Raw genomic sequence first — 24,492 nt, forward strand, 5'->3', positions numbered from 1 at the left:
ATTACCTTCTAACCATCTAGATGTCATCCTCTTTTCATATTTCACAATTCAAAAATAATACCAATACAAGAATCCTGAGTATGTGTATGTGAGTCAAAGAACTTTGAGAAAGAAACGCACGCTTGGTTAAAAAAAGAAACAAGCTATTTTCTAAACGATGGCACATAGCAAACTCAATAAGCTTGATACAAAATAAAAAAAAAGGGGCAACAGGAAGTTAACTGTTGGACTAAGATGATTAAAAAGAACCCTCGAGAAGGGCAGCGAGCCGGCAGAGGGAGCGAGTACAGGACAAGTACACCAGCTCTCAGTGCTCCTCGTCACTGCGATTACATTTTATTCTCGTTCAGCCCGGAGAGCGACGACAGCCACAACCATTACGACTCCGTACACTCTCGGAGAGACGGCCGACGTAACACCCTCCGCCTTCTCCCTCCATCGGAGCCGCAAAGCACCGAGACGGCACGACGAGGCCTCGGCTGACCTCCGTGAGAGTTATGAGTTTAAAGAATGCTTCCTTAAATGTGATTGTGTGATTAAATGCATTTTTTTATTTAAAAAGGTGAGGGTCTGGGGCTGCAACTAAGAAGCATTTTTTTACTGCCGATTAATCCGGCTCGATTGATACATTTCGCTTGTAAAATAACTTCAAAAAAGATGAATCGATTGTCTTTCTGCACACCGACACGACGAGTACGAAACGTTCTTAAAAACAGATTGACGACCCCTTGACGACCGTGTGTGGGAACAGGTGTGCATCGAATGCGGAGTCATGAACGTGACCTGGAAATGCGTCGCTGCAGGACGATGTGAATCACAGCCGTTTTTATCTCTTCTGTCTGTTCGCTGGTAAAATCTCAACGAGCTCAAAAGTGTCCCGAACTGACGGTGGATGCCGTGGAAAAAATAACTTCTCCATGAGCATGCTTTGGAGCAAAGCAAATGGAAAAACGATACCTTTAAATGAAGAGTGCGTCTCTAATTGGCCTCATTTACAGATGTGGTCAACCGGAAACCCTCCATCACACCGCTGTCTCCCGGGGTGGACCGATATTTCATAAAGTACTGGTATTGACAACCAGATAAATGTTCCTATACGCCTCATCTTAAGCATTTCGGCGGTCTCTTTGCATCCGGGGTTGTTGCTCTTTGCAGCGGCGGTGCAATCACTTTAACCCAAACCCATTTGTCTGAAGCAGTTATCCAGATCAATTACAGCAGCAGACCTCATCAGCATCCCACATCCTCCCGGTCGCAGGCATGTTTTTTTTTTTGTTTTTTTTAACGATAAGGCTCCATTTCGCCCTCCACGCGGCGGGGGATTTCATCTAATCAGCCATTTGCAACAGTTGGGAGACTGCGTCTAAGCCCCGGCTGAAGCGTGGAGCCGGGGCTTAGACCTCGCTGCGCTGCCCTGCGAGCTGGGTTTTGCTCCGTTTGGATTATTGTGAAACACATTAACGCGGAGCCTAATGCAACTCATGTGGGCCCGGGGCCGCTCCACTGCCGAGTATCGATTGGACCAGCAGGGAGAAAACAACTGGATTACATAATTCATGTTTCCATTTGTAGACCTGGTCAACTGGGAGAAGAAGCGCAGTGAATAAGAGGCAACATAAGTGTGAGTTTATACATTTGAGTACATTTTGTACACAAGATTGTCAGATCTGTTGGCACAAATATTATTGAGGCAAATCCACCCCCATATAGGGTTTAACCTTCTGTTCCATGAATTGATAATTGCTGTCTGTCTGCATGCTCCGTCCTGTCTGGAAACCGAGTTCACAACCTGATAACTGGTGGTAATGACTCCTCCTCTCATTTATCTCGGCTCCATTCGGATTTGATTTACTGAATGCGGTTGTGTTTGAACATGATCGTGCTTCAATATTTCTGCAGATGCCAAATAATAATAATAATAATAATAATAATAATAGGGAATATTTACGTGTGCCAAACCTTTATTTAAATATCTGATGTCTTAACAGATCCTTGGTTACCAACACACACTTCTAAAAAACAGAAAGGTGAATGTTAGGACTGAAGATGAACGGATGGGAAATAGGTGAACGACTATTCAAAAAATGAATAAAAAACATCAATAAAGAATATTGTGGAGTGGTTTTGTGTGCTGATGTGGAAATCAAACACGTTTTCAAGTCACAACTATGTATGATTCATGGGTAATGGTGTTTTCTAGCGTCAGACAGTTTCCCAACGAGATTATGTCCACTTCCTTTTCGCGAGTGTAATTTAATCAGGAAGAGTCGCTGCATCGGAGGAATTTGAAACCAATTGTAATAAAACAAATTCAATAAAAAAAATAGTCTTTGGTATGCAGATAAACGACGCGGAGAGTACACGCGTTATAACAACTCACATATCTGGTGATGAGGGTCCGAAGAGTGCTGAAATCCATCCCCATCCTGTTCCTCTTTCCTCTCCGGACACTTCTTCTCGAGGAGTCCGGGTGTTGGTTCTTTTTTTTCTTTCCCAAAGGGAGACTTTACTGGAGTTGGTGCAAACTTCTTTTTAATTCTCCTCCTTTGTCCATGACTTTTACTCCTTTCTCTTCTTCCTGAATACAAAAAAAAAATTAAAAAAGAAAGAAAAAAGGGGCTCGGTCCGACAAAAGCTGCTGCAAACAAATTGTAAAGCTGAACTCACCTCCGGAGGACTGAGAGGCTCTCCTCGAAGCAGGGGGAGTTTCTTCCTGCGGGCACAGACAGGCTGCTCCTCCTCTGACTCCGGGGGGGGGACGAGGAGTTACCGTCTCTTCCTCTCAGCCTCTGCGCGAGGACTAATAATCTGCTTGTCTCGCGCGGCGGCCAAAGAAGCTTTTCTCTCGTGTACGTCACGAGGAACCAGGTGGTGGCACTGACTCTAGGTAAGCGCATGCGCACTCTAGTGTTGTTTTTTTTGTTTTTTTGGTGGTGTTTTTTTTGGGGTGCGTAATTGATTAAATGTTTCGGTTAATTGATTTGTTTGCTTGTGGCCGGTGCACCAAAAGACATGATATTTACATAATGTGTGTGTGTGTGTGTGTGTGTGTGTGTGTGTGTGTGTGTGTGTGTGTGTGTGTGTGTGTGTGTGTGTCTGTGTTGGGGGTGTTGTCCAGATTTGGACACCCCACTGGTGCTGTCCACCGAGACGGTGCTGAAATCATTCAAACGAAATCTCATGCAATCTGTCCTAATAAAACATTTGAACTATTTTGTGGCTTTTTAAGATTAGAAAAGCATAATATTCAACATTCTGACATATAAAGTCCAATTATTAAGCACAGTTAAAATTATTTTCTTCATTCCAGATATATGTTGTGAATTATTGCGGCAAAAATAAAATATAAATAATTAATGCATTATTAAGCCATCGGCAGTTTGTAGAGTGGTCGCTGGTTTGTAGTTGATTGTTTCGGAGAGGACAGGAGGGACAGAACTACAAATCATGGTGCTTTGTTTCCGGGGGGATGTTTTTATCCATTTGTCCAGCCTCTGTTTCCTGGCGACGCTTTTCGGCGGGTTCTGCTGAAACACCAGCGTCAAAGTTACTACAACAACTACTACCATATCCGGTTTAGACCTTCGAAATAAAATGCACGATAAACTTGTCACCTACAGTACAGAGTCATTTTACATCAAATACATTGCTATTCAGTTGTTTTTTATTTTATATACATTTTACTATATATATATATATATACATACATATTTATAAATATATATATATATATATATATATATATATATATATATATATACATATACATATATATAACAACCCTGTTCAAACTACATGTGCATGCTGTATTTTAAATCCAGTTTTGTCTTATTTCTGTTTCTCTCTGCTCGTGGCGTATGTCAGTATCAATTAGACAATAATGATAATAATCAATGTTAGTAAATACACAGCTCATATGTTATGTAATCCCCATAACATATACATTAACATTTGTTATTTTTTTCAGTAGTAATTGGTGAGTAAAACTATCACGAAAATTAGTAATTAGCTATTTACATTATAGAGAATGTTATAATTTAGCTGTAGTCATTGACTCATACATGGTATTATTATTATATTATAATATAATAATAATAATTAATAACTAATTTCATAGATTCATACTTTACCCTTCTTCATTCTTCATTTCAGATTGTAAAGCAGCTGTTTGCAAAGTGCGCTGCTCTTATTTTGAAGGCCATGTGCCGCTCGTTGTGGTCATATTCTTCCTGGCTTCATTCAAACTTGTCAAGATGGCGCTGTTCGTAGTGGGAGACCTGAGTTAGTTCAGACTAGTCACTGCCATTTATTCAGTTATTGGGCCACAAACGCAACATTAGCCACGACAGCATGGCGACCCTGGATCAAAAATCGCCCAACGTGCTCCTCCAGAGCCTCTGCTGCAGAATCACGGGGAAAAGCGAAGGTACGTCGGTTAACGTAAACGCTCGCGTGCTCCGCACTGGTCCAGGAAGCGGCGTTCAAAACCCCGTTTAGAAAATCCGCACTTTGTCGTTGCTCCTTCTAGTTCTAATAATCCACGCCGTACACACAACGTAGAAGTCATCGGCCGACTCGTTATCGTCGACTGGAAAATTCGGCTTATCATCTCACACGTTTAGCAGTTAATAAATTAGTAATAATCACAACTTTTTTTCTGTGTTTCTGTGACGTAAAGGAGCAGAAAACGGTGGAAAACAATCTGCTGAAATTAAAGCTGCGTGGTTTTTTGGACATATGCCGAGTGTATTATTAATGTCTTGACCGCTTTGCACTTAAGCAAGCTCGCACTTATTAATCGGACTGATTTTAAAAGAATAGAGATGCATCGATTTTGGTATCACTTTAGCGGTGTTGTGGGGCTAGGTCCTCCCGTAGCTGTCAGTCAACGGGCTCGACAGCTTCTCCGGTGCTTCCAGTTGTCACGACAACACACTTTTTAGCTTCGCTTTTAATACAGTTTGTTTTACTGCAGCTTGTTAAAGAAGCCGCACCGTTTGCACGGTTGTCCGGTGCACTCGCTTAGCTGCGGGCCTCCGGTGGATGCAGCGGGCAGCTCGGCGCTGCACGATGGATCAGAGATAACGGGAAACGTATCCATAAAACTCATCGTTGTTGTTCTTTCTCCAACGCGTTGCAGTCTGTCCATGTGGGGAGAAATGTTGGCTTTTTTTTTTTGTTTTTCCAAATGCAAATCAAGAGTGTTAGTCACACTGATTTGTTTGTGTTTACTCACAACCATTTTCAAAGAAATAGCCCATTCACACCAGTGTCCTAGCATCTACGATTCAAGTGTTGGACATCTTTTTGGAGCTGTCAGTCATTTCTACTTGACTGCATGTTTGCGTTTGACCGTTTTAGTCATCACCTGTTTTTTTGTTATTGTTGTTTTTCTTATTCTTCCTCCAGCTGAAGTGGCCCACCAGTTCCAGTATGCAGTGCGAGTCATTGGCAGTAACTACGCCCCCACCATTGAGCGGGATGAGTTCCTGGTGTCGGAGAAGATCAAGAAAGAACGTTAGTGCCCCCCCCCCCCCCCCAGTGACATTCATACTCTCTGTTACACAAACTCTCTTAGTACACGATAGTATATTATTCTATTTAATCCGAATTGGCCCGTCTCTGTTGCCCGTCAGGTGGTTTTGTAAATGATTTAGTTTGGTTCACCTGTTGTCTCGTTTCAGTGCTGAAGCAGAGGAGAGAAGCCGACGCCGCGCTGTTCTCGGAGCTGCATCGGAAACTTCAGACGCAGGTTGGTGTGTTTCTTGGTAAATATAAATAAAGGGACAATTGCTCTTGTGCAGCATGTTTACTGCACTCGGGTGAAGGCTTTCATATGGAAACGAATAACATTTTCATATTCATTATATATTATATCAGGATATTGTTATGATTTAGTGTTTCCTGTTTCATAGAGTGTTCTGAAGCATCGCTGGTCGGTTCTCTACTTGCTGCTCAGCCTCTCTGAAGACCCCCGCAAACCGTCCGGCAGGGTGAGAGACACACACACACACACACACACACACACACACATTGTTCCATGGTAAGTACTTGATTATGATGGTAATAATAAAGGTATAATAATAATAAGGCATGTGATTGATACTGACTTCTCAGGTGGGAAATTATGGAGCTCTCTTTGCCCAGGCCCTCCCCAGGGACGCCCACTCCACCCCCTTCTACTGCACCCGGCCCCAGAGCCTGGCCCTGGGCTACGGGGACAGGAGCGCCGGCCTGTCAGCCAGTGTGGGGACCAGCGGCATCTCCAGTCTGGGAGTCTACACTCTGAACGGGCCCACGGCCACGCCGCAGTCACTGCTGGCCAGGTGAGCCTCCTCGCGCCAGTTAAGTCGCATCTTCAGTTACAAATGACCGTGAAGCTCTCATGAAAGGGCAAATCCTCACTCCGAACATAAAACAAGGTCAGATGGGATTGAAATATATGTCACACTCCAGAAAACGCAATTTCACAAAGATGTGCTTGGGCTTGTTTTATCTGCTGTTCAACAAAACCTTTATAGATGCATGCTCAGGCTTCTAGTGCATTTCTATGGAAGCATCAAATTAGGACCCACAGAGCAAAATCCAGATGTTTAGTGAAAGGACTAAAGTAAATGTGTGTGTGTGTGTGTGTGTGTGTGTGTGTGTGTGTCTGTGTGTGTTTCAGTCAAGCCCCTCAGTCTGCAGCAGGAGGCGGCCAGCCTCTGGGCTCTCGGCTGGCCTGGGCTCTCCCTGTGAGCTGCTCCCCCTCCACCGCTCTGGCCACGCTCGCCACTCGACCCCCACTCGGACCTGCGGTCCCCTCCTCCAGAGCGATCCGTCCTCGGCGAGACGGTGAGAAGACGCGTATGAACCCAGAGCGACGGCAGGTTACAGGCGGGCCGGAACATTAAGATGTTGTGGTTCTGTCCGAACTGCAAGTCCATATAGGTTCACAGCCTAAAACGTCCACCGACCCAAATGTTTTCCTTTCAAACGGAGAGCATTTACTGCCTTCCTGGTATGTCGTAACTTCTCCGTCCTCTCGCAGGGGAGGTGAGCGAGGCGGCGCTGGTGCGGGACATCCTCTACGTCTTCCAGGGAATCGATGGCAAGTTCATCAAGATGAGCGGCCAGGAAAACTGCTACAAAATAGACGGCAAGGTACGTGAACCTGCATCCAGCCCCCGTGAAGCTTTTACTAGACCACCCGGTGTTGGGGTCGTCATCATCGTCTCAGGACAACGGCACAGATCACAAGGTGGCCGTTTGTTTTTCAGTGACGTTTTTTTTTTAGTTTTTTGACTTTAAAAACAAGCTGTTCAATGTCTTCTGTTAGTGTCCATGTTGGATGGTATTTATTGTAAGTAATGGACCCCCACTTTGCGGAGTATAGTAGAAAACATGACATCAAGACTGCTGTTGTTGATTGGACATTAAAAGAACTATTCAACAGATCAATACGTAGCTCTTTGGCTGCGGGCCACATCGACCTCTCTTTTCTTTTTTTATCCCCCCTTTCATTTTCCCCTCGCGTTATCGATGGGGGGGGGCCTTCGATGCAACCTGTCCCGTAGCCTCTCAGCGGTCCTAAACATAGACTCGTGGTCAATCTGCTGTCACCGTCCTGATGGACACGGAGCCACTGAGGCCCGAGGATGGAGATATTTCGGACTCCTCTACTTCCCGTTGTAAAGCTCTCTGGATAAGAGGTTATGTTAAACAGATTTAACAAATGTAATGTATCTTTTTAAATGTGACTCTTACTCAGCCGGAAAGCAAATCTGTTACAAGACGGCCACACAAGTGATTGCGGCTACATTATGTCATAAATCTGTCGGAGCTTTTACAATGACGTTTGTGACGGCCGATGCTTGCTTTAAGTGTAGTTAAATTTTTGTCTGCCCATCTAGTCGATGCCATTCCAGTGTGTAACACTCTCTGGAGAAGATTTCATTTAATGCTGCAACGCTATTTTACTGTAAAAAAATCAACACATTTTAATGCAGCTTTATTGTACCCAAAATATGTATTACGCAGCTGTCTTGTTACGTAAGAAATAAATCAAGTCAGTATTTTTTTTTGAGGACACAAACAATTCATCCTATGCATCATTTCCTTCTCGTCTATCTGAAGATAAAGTGTAATGTGCGCTGTGCCCCACCAGGTGGTGCTGTGCAAGTCCCTGAGAGACACCAGCAGCCGCCTGAGCGAGCTCGGCTGGCTCCACAACAAAGTCAGGAAGTACACTGACGTCAGGAGCCTGGACCGCGCCTTCGGGCTGGTGGGACAGGTACGTCTGCGTTGGCCGCGTGCTCGTTCTTTCTCCATCTAATCCGCCGCTGACCCCCCCCCCCCCCCCCCCCTTTCTTCTCACCCTCAGAGCTTCTGTGCCTCCCTCCACCAGGAGCTGAAGGAGTACTACCGGCTGCTGTCTGTCCTCCACTCACAGGTACACAGATCAAACCAGATTAGGAGATAGGCAATATAATAGAAACGCTCGTGGATAAAAAAAAAAAAAAGACTGCTATAATATATGTGTGTGTGTGTGTGTGTGTTATTTCAGTTGCAGGTGGAGGACGAGCAGGGTGTGCTTGTGTGCACCGAGAGCAGTCTGACTCTCAGAAGGCTCCTGGTCTGGATGTACGACCCCAAAGTCCGACTCAAAACGCTGGCCGCCCTCGTCGACTTCTGCCAAGGTGGGTTGGGTGTGTGTTGTGGGGGGGGGGTCGACACACCAATTTTTTTGAGTATTACAGTGCGCTTCATTCAGTTTGTCTGTGTGCGTTCAGGTCGAAAAGGAGGCGAGCTGGCGTCCGCCGTCCACTCTTACGGGAAAACGGGCGACCCGCAGATGAGGGCGCTGGTTCAGCACATCCTCAGCCTGGTGTCGCACCCCATCCTCAACTTCCTGTACAGGTGGATCTACGACGGGGAGCTAGAAGACACCTACCACGAGGTACACGCGTGATGCTTTCGGCCCTCCAATGTGGCGCCCCCAAGCTTAATGAGAGGGATGCATCCTGCTTCCCGGAGGTCCAGCAGGAATTTACTGGTCATTGTTCTGTTCAGCTGCTCTGACATTTGACCCCCCAGACAGACAGACAGAGAGAGCGAGAGAGAGAGAGAGAGAGAGAGAGAGAGAGAACATTACTGAGAGGGTGAGAATAAAGAAAGGGAGGGGAGGCGGGACAGCTTCTTCAATGAGGACGGATGAGAGGAGTGTAATGGAGAACCAGATGATGGATGCTTCTCCTTTGCTTCCCCCTGCGCCTCTTTCTCCTTTTTTTTTTTTTTTACTCACACACACACACACACACACATGCACACACAGTATTTATGTGTCCAGCATTAACCATCAGTCATCACTGGACTCTGGTCTTAAGTGCAATGTTGAAGAAGACTGAGACAAAGTTTATTATACCTTTTTTAGAAGGGAGATCACCCTGTAGATCTCTCTCTCACAAACACACACACACACACACACACAGTCTGTGAAAATACATGCCATGTTTTTAATATTTCTTTGTAGCACACGAGGAGTCCAGTACGCAATCACAGATCTAGTTCATAGGACTTGTTGCTTTGTTTTTTTTCTTTTCTTCTATAAGATATAAGCCAATAAACCCATTTATTTAACCAAGCTTGTAATCACTTGATGGTATTCACTTCACTCGTCAAAGGTTTCATGAGAATCCATTCAGGTTGAGGTTTTTGTAGAAAGTGTGATCATTTCTAAAGTAATAATGTGATTTATCTTTTTATTTTTTTTTGTAGTTCTTTGTAGCATCAGATCCCAACGTGAAGACGGATCGCCTCTGGCACGACAAGTACTCCCTCAGGAAGTCAATGATCCCCTCGTTCATCACCATGGACCAGGCCCGCAAGGTAAACACACACACACACACACACACACACACACACACACACGTCTATGCGTTACGATAGTCGGGGCTTATTGCTCCACATATGCATCCAAGACCGTTTACCTTACGTCTCATGAACTCACCATCTCTGTCCCCTCTAGGTTCTGCTCATCGGTAAATCCATCAACTTCCTGCATCAGGTCTGTCACGACAGGACGCCGCCCTGCAAGATCACGCCGGCGTCCACGTCTGCGGACACGCCCAAAGATGGTGAGAGACCCGCTTTGTCCTTTTTTTATGTTTACGACGGGGAAAAAAGAAAAAACGATTTCTCAGCGTGTTTCCAGCTGTGCTTGGTTTCTGGGTATAATTAGGACTGAAATAGTTTCTCGTTAGTTCAAAGCAACATGCTGAATATGTAAAAGTTGATGGTATTTCTGGCTTCATTGGATCTCTGTTGTTTGGTTTCTTAACTTCATCGCTGACCAATAAGACGCCTGTCCTTTTTGTTTGGTATAGTTATATATAGTTGTAGTTATATTGACGTCGGCTACTGGACGCTGATCGATGCTCTTACCGCTGGCCTTCGACCACGAAGAGCAAAGAGCCACACTTAGCCATGTTTGATTGATTCTGTCTGAAGGACTTCATCTGACCAGTTTTGATCTTTACTGTATCTGCTGAAGGACATCACGCTCTCCTCATCGTCTGGTGTCACCGCCTGGCACATTGTTACAGACCTCCTCATGTGTGCACCCAACAGCGCGACTAGATCCAAGTGGAGAACTAACAATCGTCTGTTCCGACCAACAAAAACAAGGTCACGGTCAAGGTCACGGTCTCCTTTCGTGTCTCCTCCCAGCTGCAGAGCTGCTGTCGGACCTGGAGGGGGCGTTTCAGGAGAAGATCGACGCCGCCTACTTTGACACCAGCAAATACCTGCTGGACGTTCTCAACCGTAACTACCTGCTGCTGGAGCACCTGCAGGCCATGAGGAGATACCTGCTGCTGGGCCAGGGAGACTTCATCAGACACCTCATGGACCTGCTAAAGTTAGCAACACGCACACACCTGTCGAATGCATCCTGATCTGCTACTTTGTGTGTCTAAATCCTATCATCATCTGATGGTTTTTGTCATTGTCTGTTGCCCCAGGCCGGAGTTGGTGCGTCCTGCCACCACTTTGTATCAACACAACCTGACCGGCATCTTGGAGACGGCCGTCAGGGCCACAAACGCCCAGTACGACAACGCAGAGATCCTCAAGAGGCTGGACGTTCGCCTGCTCGAGGTTGTGTGTGTGTGTGTGTGTGTGTGTGTGTGTGTGTGTGTGTGTGTGTGTGTGTGTGTGTGTGTGTGTGTGTGTGTGTGTGTGTGTGTGTGTGTGTGTGTGTGTGTGTGTGTGTGTGTGTGTGTGTGTGTGTGTGTGTGTGTGTGTGTGTGTGTGTGTGTGTGTGTGTGTGTGTGTGTGTGTGTGTGTGTGTGTGTGTGTGTGTGTGTGTGTGTGTGTGTGTGTGTGTGTGTGTGTGTGTGTGTGTGTGTGTGTGTGTGTGTGTGTGTGTGTGTGTGTGTGTGTGTGTGTGTGTGTGTGTGTGTGTGTGTGTGTGAGAGACTTCATTATCTGTCCTTTTCTTGGCTCCAGGTGTCTCCTGGTGATACAGGCTGGGATGTGTTCAGTCTGGACTACCACGTTGATGGACCCATTGCTACGGTAAAACACACACACACACACTGCCCAACATATTGTCCATGTCTCGCCGTTGCTATCGTGTATATATATATATATATGGATGTATATCTGTGTGTGTGTGTTTCAGGTGTTTACGAGGGAGTGTATGGGCCACTACCTGCGTGTGTTCAATTTCCTGTGGAGGGCGAAGAGGATGGAGTACACACTGACTGACATCTGGAAGGGACAGATGTGTAATGCCAAGCTGCTCAAAACCATGCCTGGTACACACACACACACACACACACACATGTGGACACAAGAAGGATGTTCAGATGTTGCATTTTTAATTTTGTAGTGAGAGAAACACAACCTGTAGTATATTCTTAAGAATGTGTTTTTGTCATTCCCCAGCTTGTCTTTTCTCTGACTTGGACCCGCCTTTTGTGCTTTTTTTTTTAACCTCCAGAGTTGTCCGGCGTGCTGCATCAGTGTCACATCCTGGCCTCGGAGATGGTCCACTTCATCCACCAAATGCAGTACTACATCACCTTTGAGGTCAGACCATTAGCGGCGCCGCTCGATCGCAGGCTGTAAAACACGAGTGAAAGAACGAAAGTAGTAATTACAGCAGGAGGGCGGTCCCGTTAAAGGCAACGCCGCATGGAAGTGATTTACAGGATCAACTGTAGCCTTGAGGTTAGTTAGGTCAGGTTAATTGAGGTTCACTCAATTCGAGAAGGTTGCTGGTTCAAATCCAAACCAGTGGGGGGAAAAAAACAGTCCTTTTTAGATAATTTAACTGCAGCTTTTACTGTTGTGAAAATAAAAGTAAAGATTTCTCTGTCTAGACATCTGATAAAATAATTATACAAACTGCAAGAACCGTATTGACCGTGGGCAGGCAGGCGCGCCGCCGTCATATCTGATTTTTATTAAAAGGGGCGACTTCATTCCCGGTGGTTGTGTAGGTGCTGGAGTGCTCCTGGGACGAGCTGTGGAACCGAGTGCAGCAGGCGCAGGACCTCGACCACATCATCGCCGCCCACGACATCTTCCTCGACAGCGTCATCTCAAGATGCCTGCTGGACAACAACAGCAGGGTAACACACACACACACACACACACAGTTAGTGTCTTTTTATTTCTCTGCCTCCCCTTTTCCTCGCACGCTTCCTTGAGCTCCGCTTCTATCTGTCCACCCAGTCTCTTTTGAACCAGCTGAGGGCCATATTTGACCAGATCATCGAGTTTCAGAGCGCCCAGGACTCCCTCTACCGCTCGGCACTGGAGGAGCTCGCCCTCCGGCTGCAGTTTGAGGAGAAGAAGCAACAGCGGGAGGAGGAGGTAGGAGGTCTTCTGGGCTACGTATGAGCTCAATAGAGAGAGGAAAAGACTGTAGTTAAAGTGACACTCTCCTGTCCGCTGATTCAGGGTCAGTGGGGAGTGACGGCCGAACAGGAAGCCGAAGAGAAGAGGAGGATTCAGGAGTTTCAGGACACCATACCAAAGATGCGCTCCCAGCTCCGCATCCTCACCCACTTCTACCAGGTACCCGCCCCGAGCCTCCTCCACGAGCAGCTGTCCGTCTTAAAGCCAATCGGCTGTGTCTCCGTCTCACACACCTGCCTCTCTTCCCTCCTTCAGAGCATCGTCCAGCAGTTCCTGGTGTTGCTGATGACCAGTACGGATGAGAGTCTGCGTTTCCTCAGCTTCAGACTGGACTTCAATGAGCACTACAAGTACGACTCCTCGGAGAACGGGATATTTTTGACGTCTATTTGTTCAGAATTTGCTCCAAAAAAAATGATAATTTTCCTTCATCTTCAGGGCCAGAGAGCCGAGGCTGCGAGCGTCGCTCGGCACCAACCGAGGGCGACGGCCGTCGGGCATCTGACGCCACGATGACATCAACAAACGTTGGGGATGACATCACAGGGGGGGAGAGAGGGTGGGAGGCCGGCCGACTTGAAGCGCCTCGTGTCGAGATGTATGTCATGCCTTGGGAGGAGCGACCCAGCCGCCGTACCCACCGGTCTGGTGTCGCGGCAGCACGGACGGTCGACCAAGTGATGACGTCACAGCAGGCGCGGATCCCTGCGTCGGATCGCAAAGGAATATAAAAAAAAAAAGTCCAGAAAATCAAACGTTAAACGGCAATTCTGGGGCCAAAAAAAACCGCGAGGTGAATTTGGGGAAACGGAAGCCGCCGTCGGACTGAGCTCCCCGAGTCGCACACAGGGCCACCTAACATGGCACGCCTTATTAACGAGACAAAAACAAACAAAAGCGTCATCTCAGCGTCGTTGCCAAATCTAGTCCCCAAACACACATAATGTATGTACATAGAGTTTATAAAAAAAATGTATGTATGTGTATATAGTATGCATCTTCACACGTCAGCTGTGGCTTTGCATCCTCTCACGAGGGTTCAACCGATATGGGTCTGATATTGATAATTTTTTGTATTTGTAGCCGCTGTTTAAAATGATAAATTGAGCACTTTTTTTAAAAAAGTACAATTCTTCCTTTCGAGACGCAGTGTTTCCAAAGCAAAGGGATTCGCTCTCTGTGAACACGTCACAGCGGTCACAGGATGTCTCCGCGTCGGGACGCCAGCATATCGGTCGAACCCTCGATCGCCACGCCAGGTTTATTTTTTTTCCATCTTTTTTTATTTTTAGCGTGTCGGGGTCAGCTGTCCAATCACAATCACACAGAGGACTTTGCATCACGCGCAGACACACACACACACACACACACACACACACACACCAAACGGACAATTCTGCTCCCATTGACCTCCGGCTCGTACAGAGAAAGAAGAACTTTGACTTTGTTTACCACTTCTATTAATATCTGACGTTCCGTTTTTTGCTTCTTTTTTTTTTTAATAGATCGGTTTACCGTTACGTAAGTGGGGATTTGGAACCATCGTGAAGCTTCTGGCTTCACAACCGACTGAGAACCGACTAATGTAAAGAATGTTATTAAGAGATTGTAGAAGTGCGGTTTCCCTGCTCGTTGTACTCCTGTCTAAAGAAACAATCCTCACCACAACCACAACGACCTCACTCTTCTCACATGCATAAACAGTAGGAACGATATATATATATTATATATTATTTTCTGAAGACGAGTATATTCTGACGTTTTTTTTTAAAGAAGTGTCGTTAGTCGTGAGGTTTGCTCCAATGCGTTACATTGAGATGGAGACGTGTGGTTCAATACAGTGGATCGGCTCCCGGAACAGATCACTTTTTGCTGGCAGAAGACAGTCGAATGCTTATTTTGCTGTTTAAAAAAAAAGGACAAAATGTTTTGAGATTTGAAAAGTGTTTTAATATACAATCATAAACAGCTGCGAGCATTGAGCTCACCTTGGAGGAGCTGATCCTGGGTCAGGGAGGACACGTTTCTAAAAACCTTCAGCTGAACTTCGTCAGCGTAAACGTATTAACTTCTGCATATAAACAAACTACATTTCAGTGTTTGTAAAGTCTCCTTTTGGAGTTGCAAAACCCCTTTTTTCATGTTGACTGAGTTGAGGAGCAGATGCCCATTTAGTTTTATCCTCTGGTGGGGAGCTCCTTTATGAATTGCAGTGAAGTGCAACACCAAACTGAACCCGGGTCAGCGCTCCGCCCGTCCTCTCCATTGTATAGCACATAATGTATAGAAGAAAGGGAAACGTTCCTCTTTAATAAAATGTTTTTTTATTCGTGTGTGTGTGTTCTGGTGCGTCTGACCTTCATTTCCCATGATGCCGAGCGGCTCGGGAATTAGCTTGAACCTATACTGCCACCTACGGGCCAGACATCAAGTCGAGGTAAACGTTACAGATTCATGTACACGTTTAATTATAATCGGTTTCTTCATACAATTCTCCACCAAAGCTTAAAACATTTCTCTTTTTTTTTTTTTATTGATAACAAAATTCATCGTTTTCAAAGTAAAATACTTTATACTCCATGAATATAGTATTGTGCTTCTTAAAATTGGGGGACTTGTGAGAGATGGAGTAAATCAAGAACAGTCAAAATTGCAGCAGAGGTGGTCGAGACCTGCAGTCCTATAGAAACACTGCATCCTACATTTCCCATAATGCAACTCAACAGCCCCCACTGCTTTGTCTGAGATTTAGTTTGCATGAGGTTCATTCTGAATGTTTAGTAAAAGCATATTAACAAAATACTCTTAACAAGCTTCCCTTACTGGCGGCGCTTTCCCTCACAACATCTGCAGCTGGATCAGGTGACCGACCCCCTGCTGCTCCAGGAGATGATGATGATGATGATGATGATGACCGCAGAGGGAGTCCAAGCCGTTCTAGTCACTAGTGCTTCAACATAATCAAGTGGATTGTGTGCTCGGGTACATGTGTGTGCTGTGTGCTTTAGTGCAAGAGGAGAACCACCAGAGGGAGTAACGGCTCCTCTTTTCCAGCCTCCATCCTCTCCTCCCTCTCTCACGCCCCCTTTACATCCCTTGGTGTGAAAAGGCCCTGCAATCAAAAGGAATCGCACCGTCTCGCCGTCTTTTTGCAGTGACATTGAGGTGTTTCTGCCGAGCCTTTCGTAGGTGGACGTGTTGCTATCGCTCACCTGGAAGGTGGAGGTTTGAGGAAGGCGTTCACACAGCGCAGAGGCAGGAGGGAGAGGAAGGTGTGAAAGTCCTCATCACACACGTGTGACCGTGGCCCTCTTCACGACTGCCTTCATTTCTGTCTACGAAACGACATTCGTGTGCACGTCAATAGCTGTTCATTTGTCGAGAGAGCCATCTCCTCCGATATATATATATAACAACCCCTCTCGTCTTTGTGGATAACACTTTGAGAAAATTGACAATTTGGAAAGCATGGAGGACGGCGAAGGCTGAGAGAGTACTGGGATCCTCATTTCTTCTCCTTCCTTCCTCTCCACACTGTTTCTATATGTGACAAACGTGTTCAGAGGCGTTTGTCCATCATGTCGAAATGGTTTTCTGACCACTCGATGTGTCCTCCCCCAGTATTCCCAGCACCCCTCGTGTCATTTTCTCTATTGAGCAAATACCTCCTCGACAAACTGACCTGGTATCAGTTCATTTGGCCTTTGAGCGTTTGACAACCGTGGACTCTTTTTTTTTTTTTTTTCTCTCAAAACATAAACTCTTGACTGTAACTCTCATTATTTTTATACTAATCAGTGGCTCTTTATTTCGTCCTTAACGGATATATTCTATATCTCGATACTGACGATACTCTCGATGCACTCTGACCCCTGCCTCTGTGTCCTCGTGCAGCGAACCCTCCCCGATACCAGGGAAACAGATCCAGCTGCTGCTCACAGACACAGCTGCACGTCCACCAGCCCCAGGGCTCGAGGTCACGCCAGCTGACATCCAGGGCACATGTTCAATACATTGTCTGGGCGTTTAGCAACGATTGCATTCAACAGAGATGAACGTTCACATATTTGAAGGCTTATTTTAGATGTGCTTGACTTTATCGTCTCTTAGGCCGACATTAATAGTTTAATAAATAAAGGATCCTGTGCTTCTTGGCCAGGGTTTTATTTCTTGCAGCAGACGGCTTTAAATTAGCCTTTTCACCCTTTCATGATTATTTTTCCTTCCAATGTTCTTGTATTAACTTCAGGTAAAACAGAAACAAAGTAAGATGTGTTGAGTTATAGAGTGAGCTGCTGTATTTTGGTCACTCTTAACTGCTAATTCTTGTTCTAGTTTGATATTTATGAAATGCGCGTACTCACGTTCTTACAGAGAGTTAAATGAGAAGATGGATACTCTCAGCCTTAGCTTAGCTTAGCATAAAGACTGGAAACAGCTGGCCTGCTCTGTTGAAAGGTAACAAAATGACCGATAGCCAATATCACCTCTAAAACTCCCTAATTAACACGTTACATATTGTTCAAACTATACTTTCGAGAGTTTATTCCATTAATTAAAAAAAACACGTTCACGCGAGAGATGTTCACAAATCTGCTGAAAGGATCATTCAAGTTACATTTGGAGTTTGCACAGCGCCGTGAGGATGACACATCGGGGGGCTTTGTTCATCCCTGTTTGACCCCCTGATACAAAGCATCAAGACCAACTGTCATATCCCATCATGCATTAGCCCGCGCTGCAAATGCATGAATGCCAGCTGAAGAATAGTCTGCACCGCCATTATATCCTGTGAATGTCATTAAAGAAGCGGCTCGTTCATTTTCCCTACGACTGACCTCTTTTGTGCGACCTTCTAACACTGTTTTAAGGCGAGACAAAGAAGAAAAAGAAGAAGAAGAAGAAGAAGAAAAAAAACCTGCGCGTCTGTGTTGTCGAGCCAGGGAATGGCAGCTGACATTTACTGGCATTTACTCGCATCAGGTTGTATTTGAGGGAAATCGTGTTCCTCCTTTTCATCCCTCTTGTCTCCGTGCTGAGCGCCAGCTGTACCCGTAGTTTGCTTTAGTTTAACACAATGCAGAGACGCTGTAATGTACACTTACATGCCCAAACTTTCCGCTCCTTGAACAATCTTGGCATTGTGTGCGGGACCTCCACCTCCTTTGTTCACAGTTGGCTTTAACAAGAGTCTTGAGGATAGATGCGCGGCCTTAATTGGACATTTGCATATATGGGATTTTAATGAGGCTAACGAGGCCAGAAGATTGTTGCTATACTACTTATAGTGTTGCCCAGATACTGACCAAAGTGTGGGAAGTACTCTGGATAATTGTCCCCTCGTCCAACCCTCAAACTTTCGCAGTCAGATTTTCAACAATGTCGATAACATGTCGCTGATCCCGCGCAAGTTTAGGGAATCCTCAAAAATCCCCGACCCTCTCTTCCATTTTGAAGACGTAGACACAATTGTGCTAATTCTGTCTGATGTTAGCCTGAAGATGGCCGGAGCCTGAGGGCTTTAAATTAATGCAATACAATTATGTGACGCTCCATCGACCTCCTTCAGTGTAGAACGTCACAGGCAACAGCCACGAAGAGAAGCCGGGAGTTAGTCTGAAATGATTAGATTAAATTATATCAGAGACACAAATATGAGACAACTCAGAAAGAGGGTCAGGCCTGAAGGAAGTCCTCCTCCAGGCACGACTCACCTCAGCTGCTTCTCACCTTTTAAAAAACGCGGGCAGGTGATCTCGCTTCAACTCGGCTGGATGTCTTGGATGCTGCAGCAGGCTCACTTCTTCCTTTGCCTCGGCGTTACTTGACTCCTCCGCACAGCCACGATCGTGACAGCTTTGCTCTGAAGTTCCCCTATTTTGAATTTGAAAGCGAGTCTCACAGCCGAACCATTTACTGGCGTCTCATCCGTCTCAGCCCACTGGGGATGAAGCAGTGAAAACTCTGTTTGCTTCCTGCCGTATACACAGAAAAAAAAAAGATGACGTGTTCACTTTGCCATAGAAAAGGCCGGTAGATGTGAAAAAGAAAAAAAAAGTTTCCACTTGCCTCCTCAGGTTCTGATTCAGGTGAGAATGAATCGGGTCATCTCTGCAGGCAGGCCGGCCCATGCAGAGAGGAGGGGGGGGGGGGGGGGGGGGGGGGGGGGGGGGGGCGTTCAACATGAAGGGCGGACAGCTGAGCTGCCATCACTCCGGTCAAATGATTTTATTTTTCTGTAGCTCCTCAGAGATGCCCGTCGACATGCTGCAGAGAGACACGACAGGCTCTGCTGGAAGCGAGAAGAAACCAGAAGTTTAATCACACACTGTCGTGAGCAAGCACAAGAAAGATATAAATGTGTCATATTGCGTGAAGTACAGGGGCGATAAGGTGGCACTGGAATAATGTTAGGCCTTTTTCAGGGTCCCGTTATGATCAATCAATAGATTCTTCAAAGCAATCATGAACTGTGCACACGCAGCAGATGAGGGCTCAGCCTCGACCCGGGAGGTGTCATGTCTTCAGGCCCTCCGTCCGCCCGTCTGGGTCTATTCTTGTGAAGTGGAGCTCTCGGGGAACGCCGGGAGGGAATTACTTCACACGTGGCACAAAACACCCAGCTGGACTCGAAGCGTGCGCTGATTATAAATGCGGTGGTCAAAGGTCATTGTGACCTCGTGCGGATAACACTTCTTCTTTTTTTTTCGGCCACTGTACGAGAATTCATATGCTAATTAGGACAATTTCCCGGCTATGACATTTTTGGACAGATGTGGACGTAGAACTGCAAACTGACATTTTCACTGCCATCGCCTCCATGAGGTGCCCTTTTCCTATATGAAAAAATATATATTGCCTCTTTTCATATACTCTTTTATTACATTCAGTCTCAGATGTGCAATCCACCGCACAATAGTGTGTAGAACTTGTGTCTCGGCCTCAGCTTCTTCTCCAAGAGGGGACCAGGAAGTGTTGAGGTCACCAGCTGATCTCCGTTATTGAGTGTGACGTAAGCCGTGGCCGCTTTTTATTCGGCTTCGACGGTCAAATGAATTGATGGACACATTAAAGGACGGGCAAAGAATAGTTTATGAGCTCACTTGTATTCATACGCATGCACAAGAGTTCCTGCCGTCAGTCATGAGGCCTGATGGGAGAAGCTGTCCGCGGCCTGGAAATGCCACCGTCTCCTCTATTGACAGACAGCAAAAACAGAGAGAGAGAGAGAGAGAGAGAGAGAGAGACATCGACAGACAGGGGGGACGTGGGAGGGAGCAGGCGTGGGTGTGTTTGTGTTGTTAATGTTTGATGAAAGTGCTGCAGCACTTTATTATTTTTAGGCAGTGAAAACAAGACAGAGAGCCATCGTCCTTCCTCTACATCTAGTCCAATGCAGTCTATAAATAGGTTGCATGATGAAATAAACATGGCCATGTAATGCAACATGGACTTGTGAACTCACTAAACTATGATGGTGAACATTATAACACCATTGTACCTGCTAAACAGCATGCATATCACTTCATAAACACAGCATGGATGTTATTTATTTATTTATTTCTTAGCATAAAAAGGTGACACTCTGACCTGCGACACCAAACTAATCGAGTGATTACAGCATAACTCTATCAGTGCTGGCAGTTTATCGATATTTTCTCCCCCCGCGGGAGCTTCAAAAAAACAGCTGAAAAAAAGAAAAGACATGAAAAAACATACAAAACAAACAAACACGTGAGTCGGTCCGAGGTAACGGTGCTGCGTTGTGTGCGAGGCTCCGCTGTACACTGTCACGGGACGTGTTGTGCAGTCATGTGATATCTGTATGCACCAAATGTACCCAGGCCAGCGGATTTCTCCCCAGCGGGCCTCATCTATTACCAGTAATGACACTAATATCCTATAATTAACGAGGCAGTGATTTTATGTGTGTTAAATGCCACACGTATCTCCACTATGACGGCTGTGGACTTGATATCAAAGACGAAATGTGATGAATGTACCTGCTGATTCAGTGCCTCCCCACCTGGTGGAGTGGCGTGTCACACGCGGCTAACTGAGCTAACTAAGGTGTCGACCAGAGCAGGTTAACAAAAGTGTATTTCTTTCTTTCTTTTTTTTTTCTCTCCCCCCCTCTATGATTTAGAGTGATTGCCTTAACAGCTGCCGGCACACACACCTGGACAATTACCCTTGTGGCGAACGCTGAAATGGCAACGGCACCCACGGGTGAAATTTGCTGGAAGGCGCATCGCGATCGACGGACGAAACTGTCACGCTAAAAAAAAAATAAAAGCTGGGGTTTTTTTTCTAAATAAAGGTTTATTGCGAGAATAAACTATCTGCTCGTCCACTTTTTATTCTGGAGAGAAAACGCTTTTGGAAGTCTTGATTTACCACTTGAACATCTTGACCCTGCATGTGACACGCACACACACACACACACACACACACACACACACACACACACACACACACACACACACACACACACGCACACACACACACACACACACACAATCAAATGTTCTGCTCCAATGCCAGTTGCCAAGGTCACCAAACCTGCACACCTACTGCTGCCTAAAAGCAAAGAAAAAACACTTTATTGTGTCTTGCTCGCTGTGCTGCAAGTTGTGCATTGATCTGCCTGCTCCGGTCCATTTTTCTCTTTTTCGTACCCGCAAAGAGGTAGACAGAAATAAAGCGACCTATTCTCAGACATCTCTAAAGGACGTGCTCTCTCTCTCTCTCTCTCCTTCTCTCTCTCTCTCTCTCTCAAACCATGAAACCGCTCCATATGTCTCCAACCCGGCTTGGTGGGGTTGTTTTGTGAATGAACCGACAATGCTACGCTACCTGTTAAGGCCCGAAACGCTGACTTCTTCTTCTTCTTCTTCTTCTTTGCTCTTCATTTTATTTCCACTCAATCAATAGCTCTTTCCCAGAAGCCTCAGCGGTAATGTTTAACTCTAGTTCTTCACAAAGGCAACCACAGTCAGATCAACCCTGAATTGTAAACACAACTTTTTCTTTAAACATAGAGGCAAAGTGCTCTCCCATTCAATCAATTTCTTCTGCCTTCAGAACGGTAAATTCATTGCAAATATAGACAAAAGATACACGTTATTAAAGCAGATATGAAGCTGTGACTTTACAAACCCCGGCTCTCTCACTGGAATATGTTTCAGCCTCTTATTCGTTGAGTAGGAGCCGATGAGGCAGCTTAATAACAGCAGACTTGAATATCCCAAATTATAACAGGATATTAGTGAGATTTTCAGATGACAGCACAGCCAGGGGAATCATATTCATATGAAATGCAATATTTATGAATTCTGATATTGAAGGCTTCTTTCTAACTTCAATATTGAACCTGCTGAGGTGCCCTTCAAAATCTTGTAATAATCCGTCCTTCTAGTAATAATATCGCTTACACACAGATATCCAAACACACTCACAGTTTAGTGCTTTAAAAGGAACATTTCCTCAGTTACTACTGTTAACAGTTACATAGTATTATACTAGAATGGTTGCCTTTCTATAAAATCATAATTTACGTAGCAAACCATGGTTTGTTTTAGACATTTGAACAAAAGATTATGCTGAGGACAGTATCTGAAAACCCAGGGTTTACCACTAATCCACGAACACTTGTTAAATGTTAACTCAGGGATATTAAAGCCCGGGGTTAAACCTGGGATAACGCTGCCTGGTTTTGTTAAAGCACTCTGCATAATCCCTAAAAACGTCCTCCCAGTGAACGTGAACACACACGGCTGAACCGAGCGGATACCGATGTGCGTTTTGTTTTTTCCGTCTGTAAAGGTCACCACTTGACCCGAGCTCTCTTTTTCTTTTCTTCTTTTCAAGGCAGAACCCTCACGAGACGACGTGGCAGAAACACCCCATTCTGCCTCTTTTCGACCACTTTTTTTCGAACCGAATGATATCAAGCCGAACACGACGCAGCTCCACAGAGACGATAGGGGACGCAGCGGTTTTGAAGTGGACGTGATTACTGTGAGAAAAAAAACGCCCCATGACTCATGGCTTTGTGTGAGTGCGTGTGTGTGTGTGTGTGTGTGTGTGTGCGTGCTATAGCAACAGCATGGCTGGGCTGCGAGGTGAAACCTAAATCTCGGGGATCGGATGAGTAAATACAACCGTGTGGCGACATGCAGCTTTATCTGCCCTATAATATACTCCATAATCACATCCCCTGAAGTACATTATTACATCCAGTACATTATTGTTATATTCAATGTGCACAGAGAGACAAAGCAAGATGTCCAGTGGTTGGACCCCATCTCTCCTCAGTCCACTGCTCCTCGCTTGCATGACGGTTGAGAACAATGTTGCCAAAAGCAGCGAGACAAAGGCTCTTTTCTCCCGTTCAGTGCCGCTGAGATAATGAAGTGTTTCACAGACGTGTGAAAGTGTGTCAGACGCGCTGTTGCCAACGCTGCCCGTCCAGAATAAAACAGGCCGGACCGCAGGCTGTGATGTGAAAACCTCATCGGTCCAATTTAAAGTTGCATTAATTGTTTATTTATTATTTATTGTTTTAATTGCTTGCGCTGAGGGGAAAACATAATATAATAACATTGGGTGCAGCCTAAATTAAAGAGCACTCTGAATGATTTAAAGTAAAGCAAGATGGCTGCCGAACATAATGTTCATAGCAACCGGTGTAAAACGGATCACTTTGTCAACAAAATATATTTCGAACGTTGTAATTTTCCTCAAGATTGTGGAGCCAGAGGCCTTTTCTTCTTCTCCTCCCAGCTACGATGCTTTCTTGGTTGCCATGGCAGCCAACGAGTATCTCTGGTGCCAGGCAGAAATGGGCTCTGATTGGTTAATCAGTATTCCGGCTGCGTGTGTTTGCTTGGCTAGATGCTGCTCTGCCATTCTCTTTTTCTCTCTCTCTCTCTCTCTCTCTCTCTCTCTCTCTCTCTCTCTGAGTGTGTGTGTGTGTGTGTGTGTCCATCAAATGTCACTTATCACCTGAGAGATAAATTATTCCTTTCTCTCCTCCCGCTCGCTCTCCCTCCATCAACCTTTTCTTCCCTTTCCTGTTGATGTGTAGAAGAGGAGGGGAGGAGTAGGAGTGATGAATGAAGGGAGTTGTAATGAGGAGAGGAGGAGAGGAAGACTAATGGAAGGAGACGTTGGGAGGAAATGAGGAAGCAAACGGAGGAGAGAGGGGTCAAAGGGGACGAGGCAGCGGGGAAAAGAGATGAAGAAGAACGCGTGACAGCAACAGTGCGACAACTCTGACTGACCTGTGACCTTCAGCTTTACTGTTGAGAGGTGCAGGTCGTCAACCGGAGCCTGATTTTGGAATTTTAATAAATCGTTTGGTTCAAACTTCACACAAATTCGCATCAATGTGTCACGTCATTGCTTTTTATGATCTCCATCCTGGTCCCGTGAGTCTTACGTTATATATCAGCATGCTTACATCAGTCAAATGAGACACAGAAGCAGTTATTGCAAAAGACCAGGGGGGGGGGGGTTGATCTTAACCCTTTGAGATTGACAGCCGTCTGGTTGCCACGGGGATATAATGAAACCGCCTTACAT

At 45.6% G+C, this 24,492-nt stretch overlaps 2 protein-coding genes across 11 annotated transcripts in view; one reads left to right on the forward strand and one right to left on the reverse strand.

The window, feature by feature from the left end:
* Positions 1–2,863, reverse strand: part of atp11a (ATPase phospholipid transporting 11A) — a 28,006-nt gene extending 25,143 nt beyond the window's left edge. For 7 of the 9 annotated variants that reach the window (XR_004611110.1, XM_034551204.1, XM_034551203.1 and 4 more), the window contains exons 1-2: positions 2,668–2,863; positions 2,381–2,578 (exon numbers count right to left, since the gene is read on the reverse strand). Coding sequence is in view for 8 of the 9 variants with exons in the window: in XM_034551204.1 (XP_034407095.1) it covers positions 2,381–2,425 (45 nt within the window). In the remaining variant the exon portion in view is untranslated. The remainder of the gene's footprint in view (positions 1–2,380; positions 2,579–2,667) is intronic. The other 2 variants (XM_034551202.1, XM_034551201.1) reach the window with 2 other exon arrangements.
* A 1,383-nt stretch (positions 2,864–4,246) lies between these two features.
* On the forward strand, positions 4,247–15,239 carry tubgcp3 (tubulin, gamma complex associated protein 3). 2 transcript variants are annotated; one of them, XM_034551220.1, is made up of 23 exons: positions 4,247–4,426; positions 5,410–5,517; positions 5,685–5,752; positions 5,916–5,993; positions 6,118–6,326; positions 6,668–6,834; positions 7,031–7,143; positions 8,147–8,272; positions 8,363–8,431; positions 8,546–8,678; positions 8,772–8,938; positions 9,757–9,867; positions 10,007–10,115; positions 10,708–10,897; positions 11,001–11,136; positions 11,488–11,556; positions 11,663–11,798; positions 11,984–12,072; positions 12,486–12,617; positions 12,721–12,861; positions 12,949–13,065; positions 13,162–13,256; positions 13,345–15,239. In XM_034551220.1, exons 1-23 carry the CDS (start codon positions 4,351–4,353, stop codon positions 13,409–13,411), a joined length of 2,706 nt encoding a protein of 901 aa, XP_034407111.1. In that variant the 5' UTR covers positions 4,247–4,350; the 3' UTR covers positions 13,412–15,239. The 2 variants fall into 2 exon arrangements, with proteins under 2 accessions (XP_034407111.1, XP_034407122.1); XM_034551231.1 differs by having other exon boundaries at positions 6,148–6,326.
* Positions 15,240–24,492: the final 9,253 nt, after the last annotated feature.

The sequence above is a fragment of the Cyclopterus lumpus genome, chromosome 2, assembly GCF_009769545.1.
Source record: "Cyclopterus lumpus isolate fCycLum1 chromosome 2, fCycLum1.pri, whole genome shotgun sequence".
NCBI classification, from domain to species: domain Eukaryota; kingdom Metazoa; phylum Chordata; class Actinopteri; order Perciformes; family Cyclopteridae; genus Cyclopterus; species Cyclopterus lumpus.

Excerpts from the sequence above, each read along its gene's own strand:
- tubgcp3 (XM_034551220.1), top strand. The coding sequence starts at position 4,351 with ATGGCGACCCTGGATCAAAAATCGCCCAACGTGCTCCTCCAGAGCCTC. Across the intron at positions 4,427-5,409 it reads AATCACGGGGAAAAGCGAAG|CTGAAGTGGCCCACCAGTTC; the intron begins GTACGTCGGTTA and ends TTCTTCCTCCAG. Across the intron at positions 5,753-5,915 it reads ATCGGAAACTTCAGACGCAG|AGTGTTCTGAAGCATCGCTG; the intron begins GTTGGTGTGTTT and ends CCTGTTTCATAG.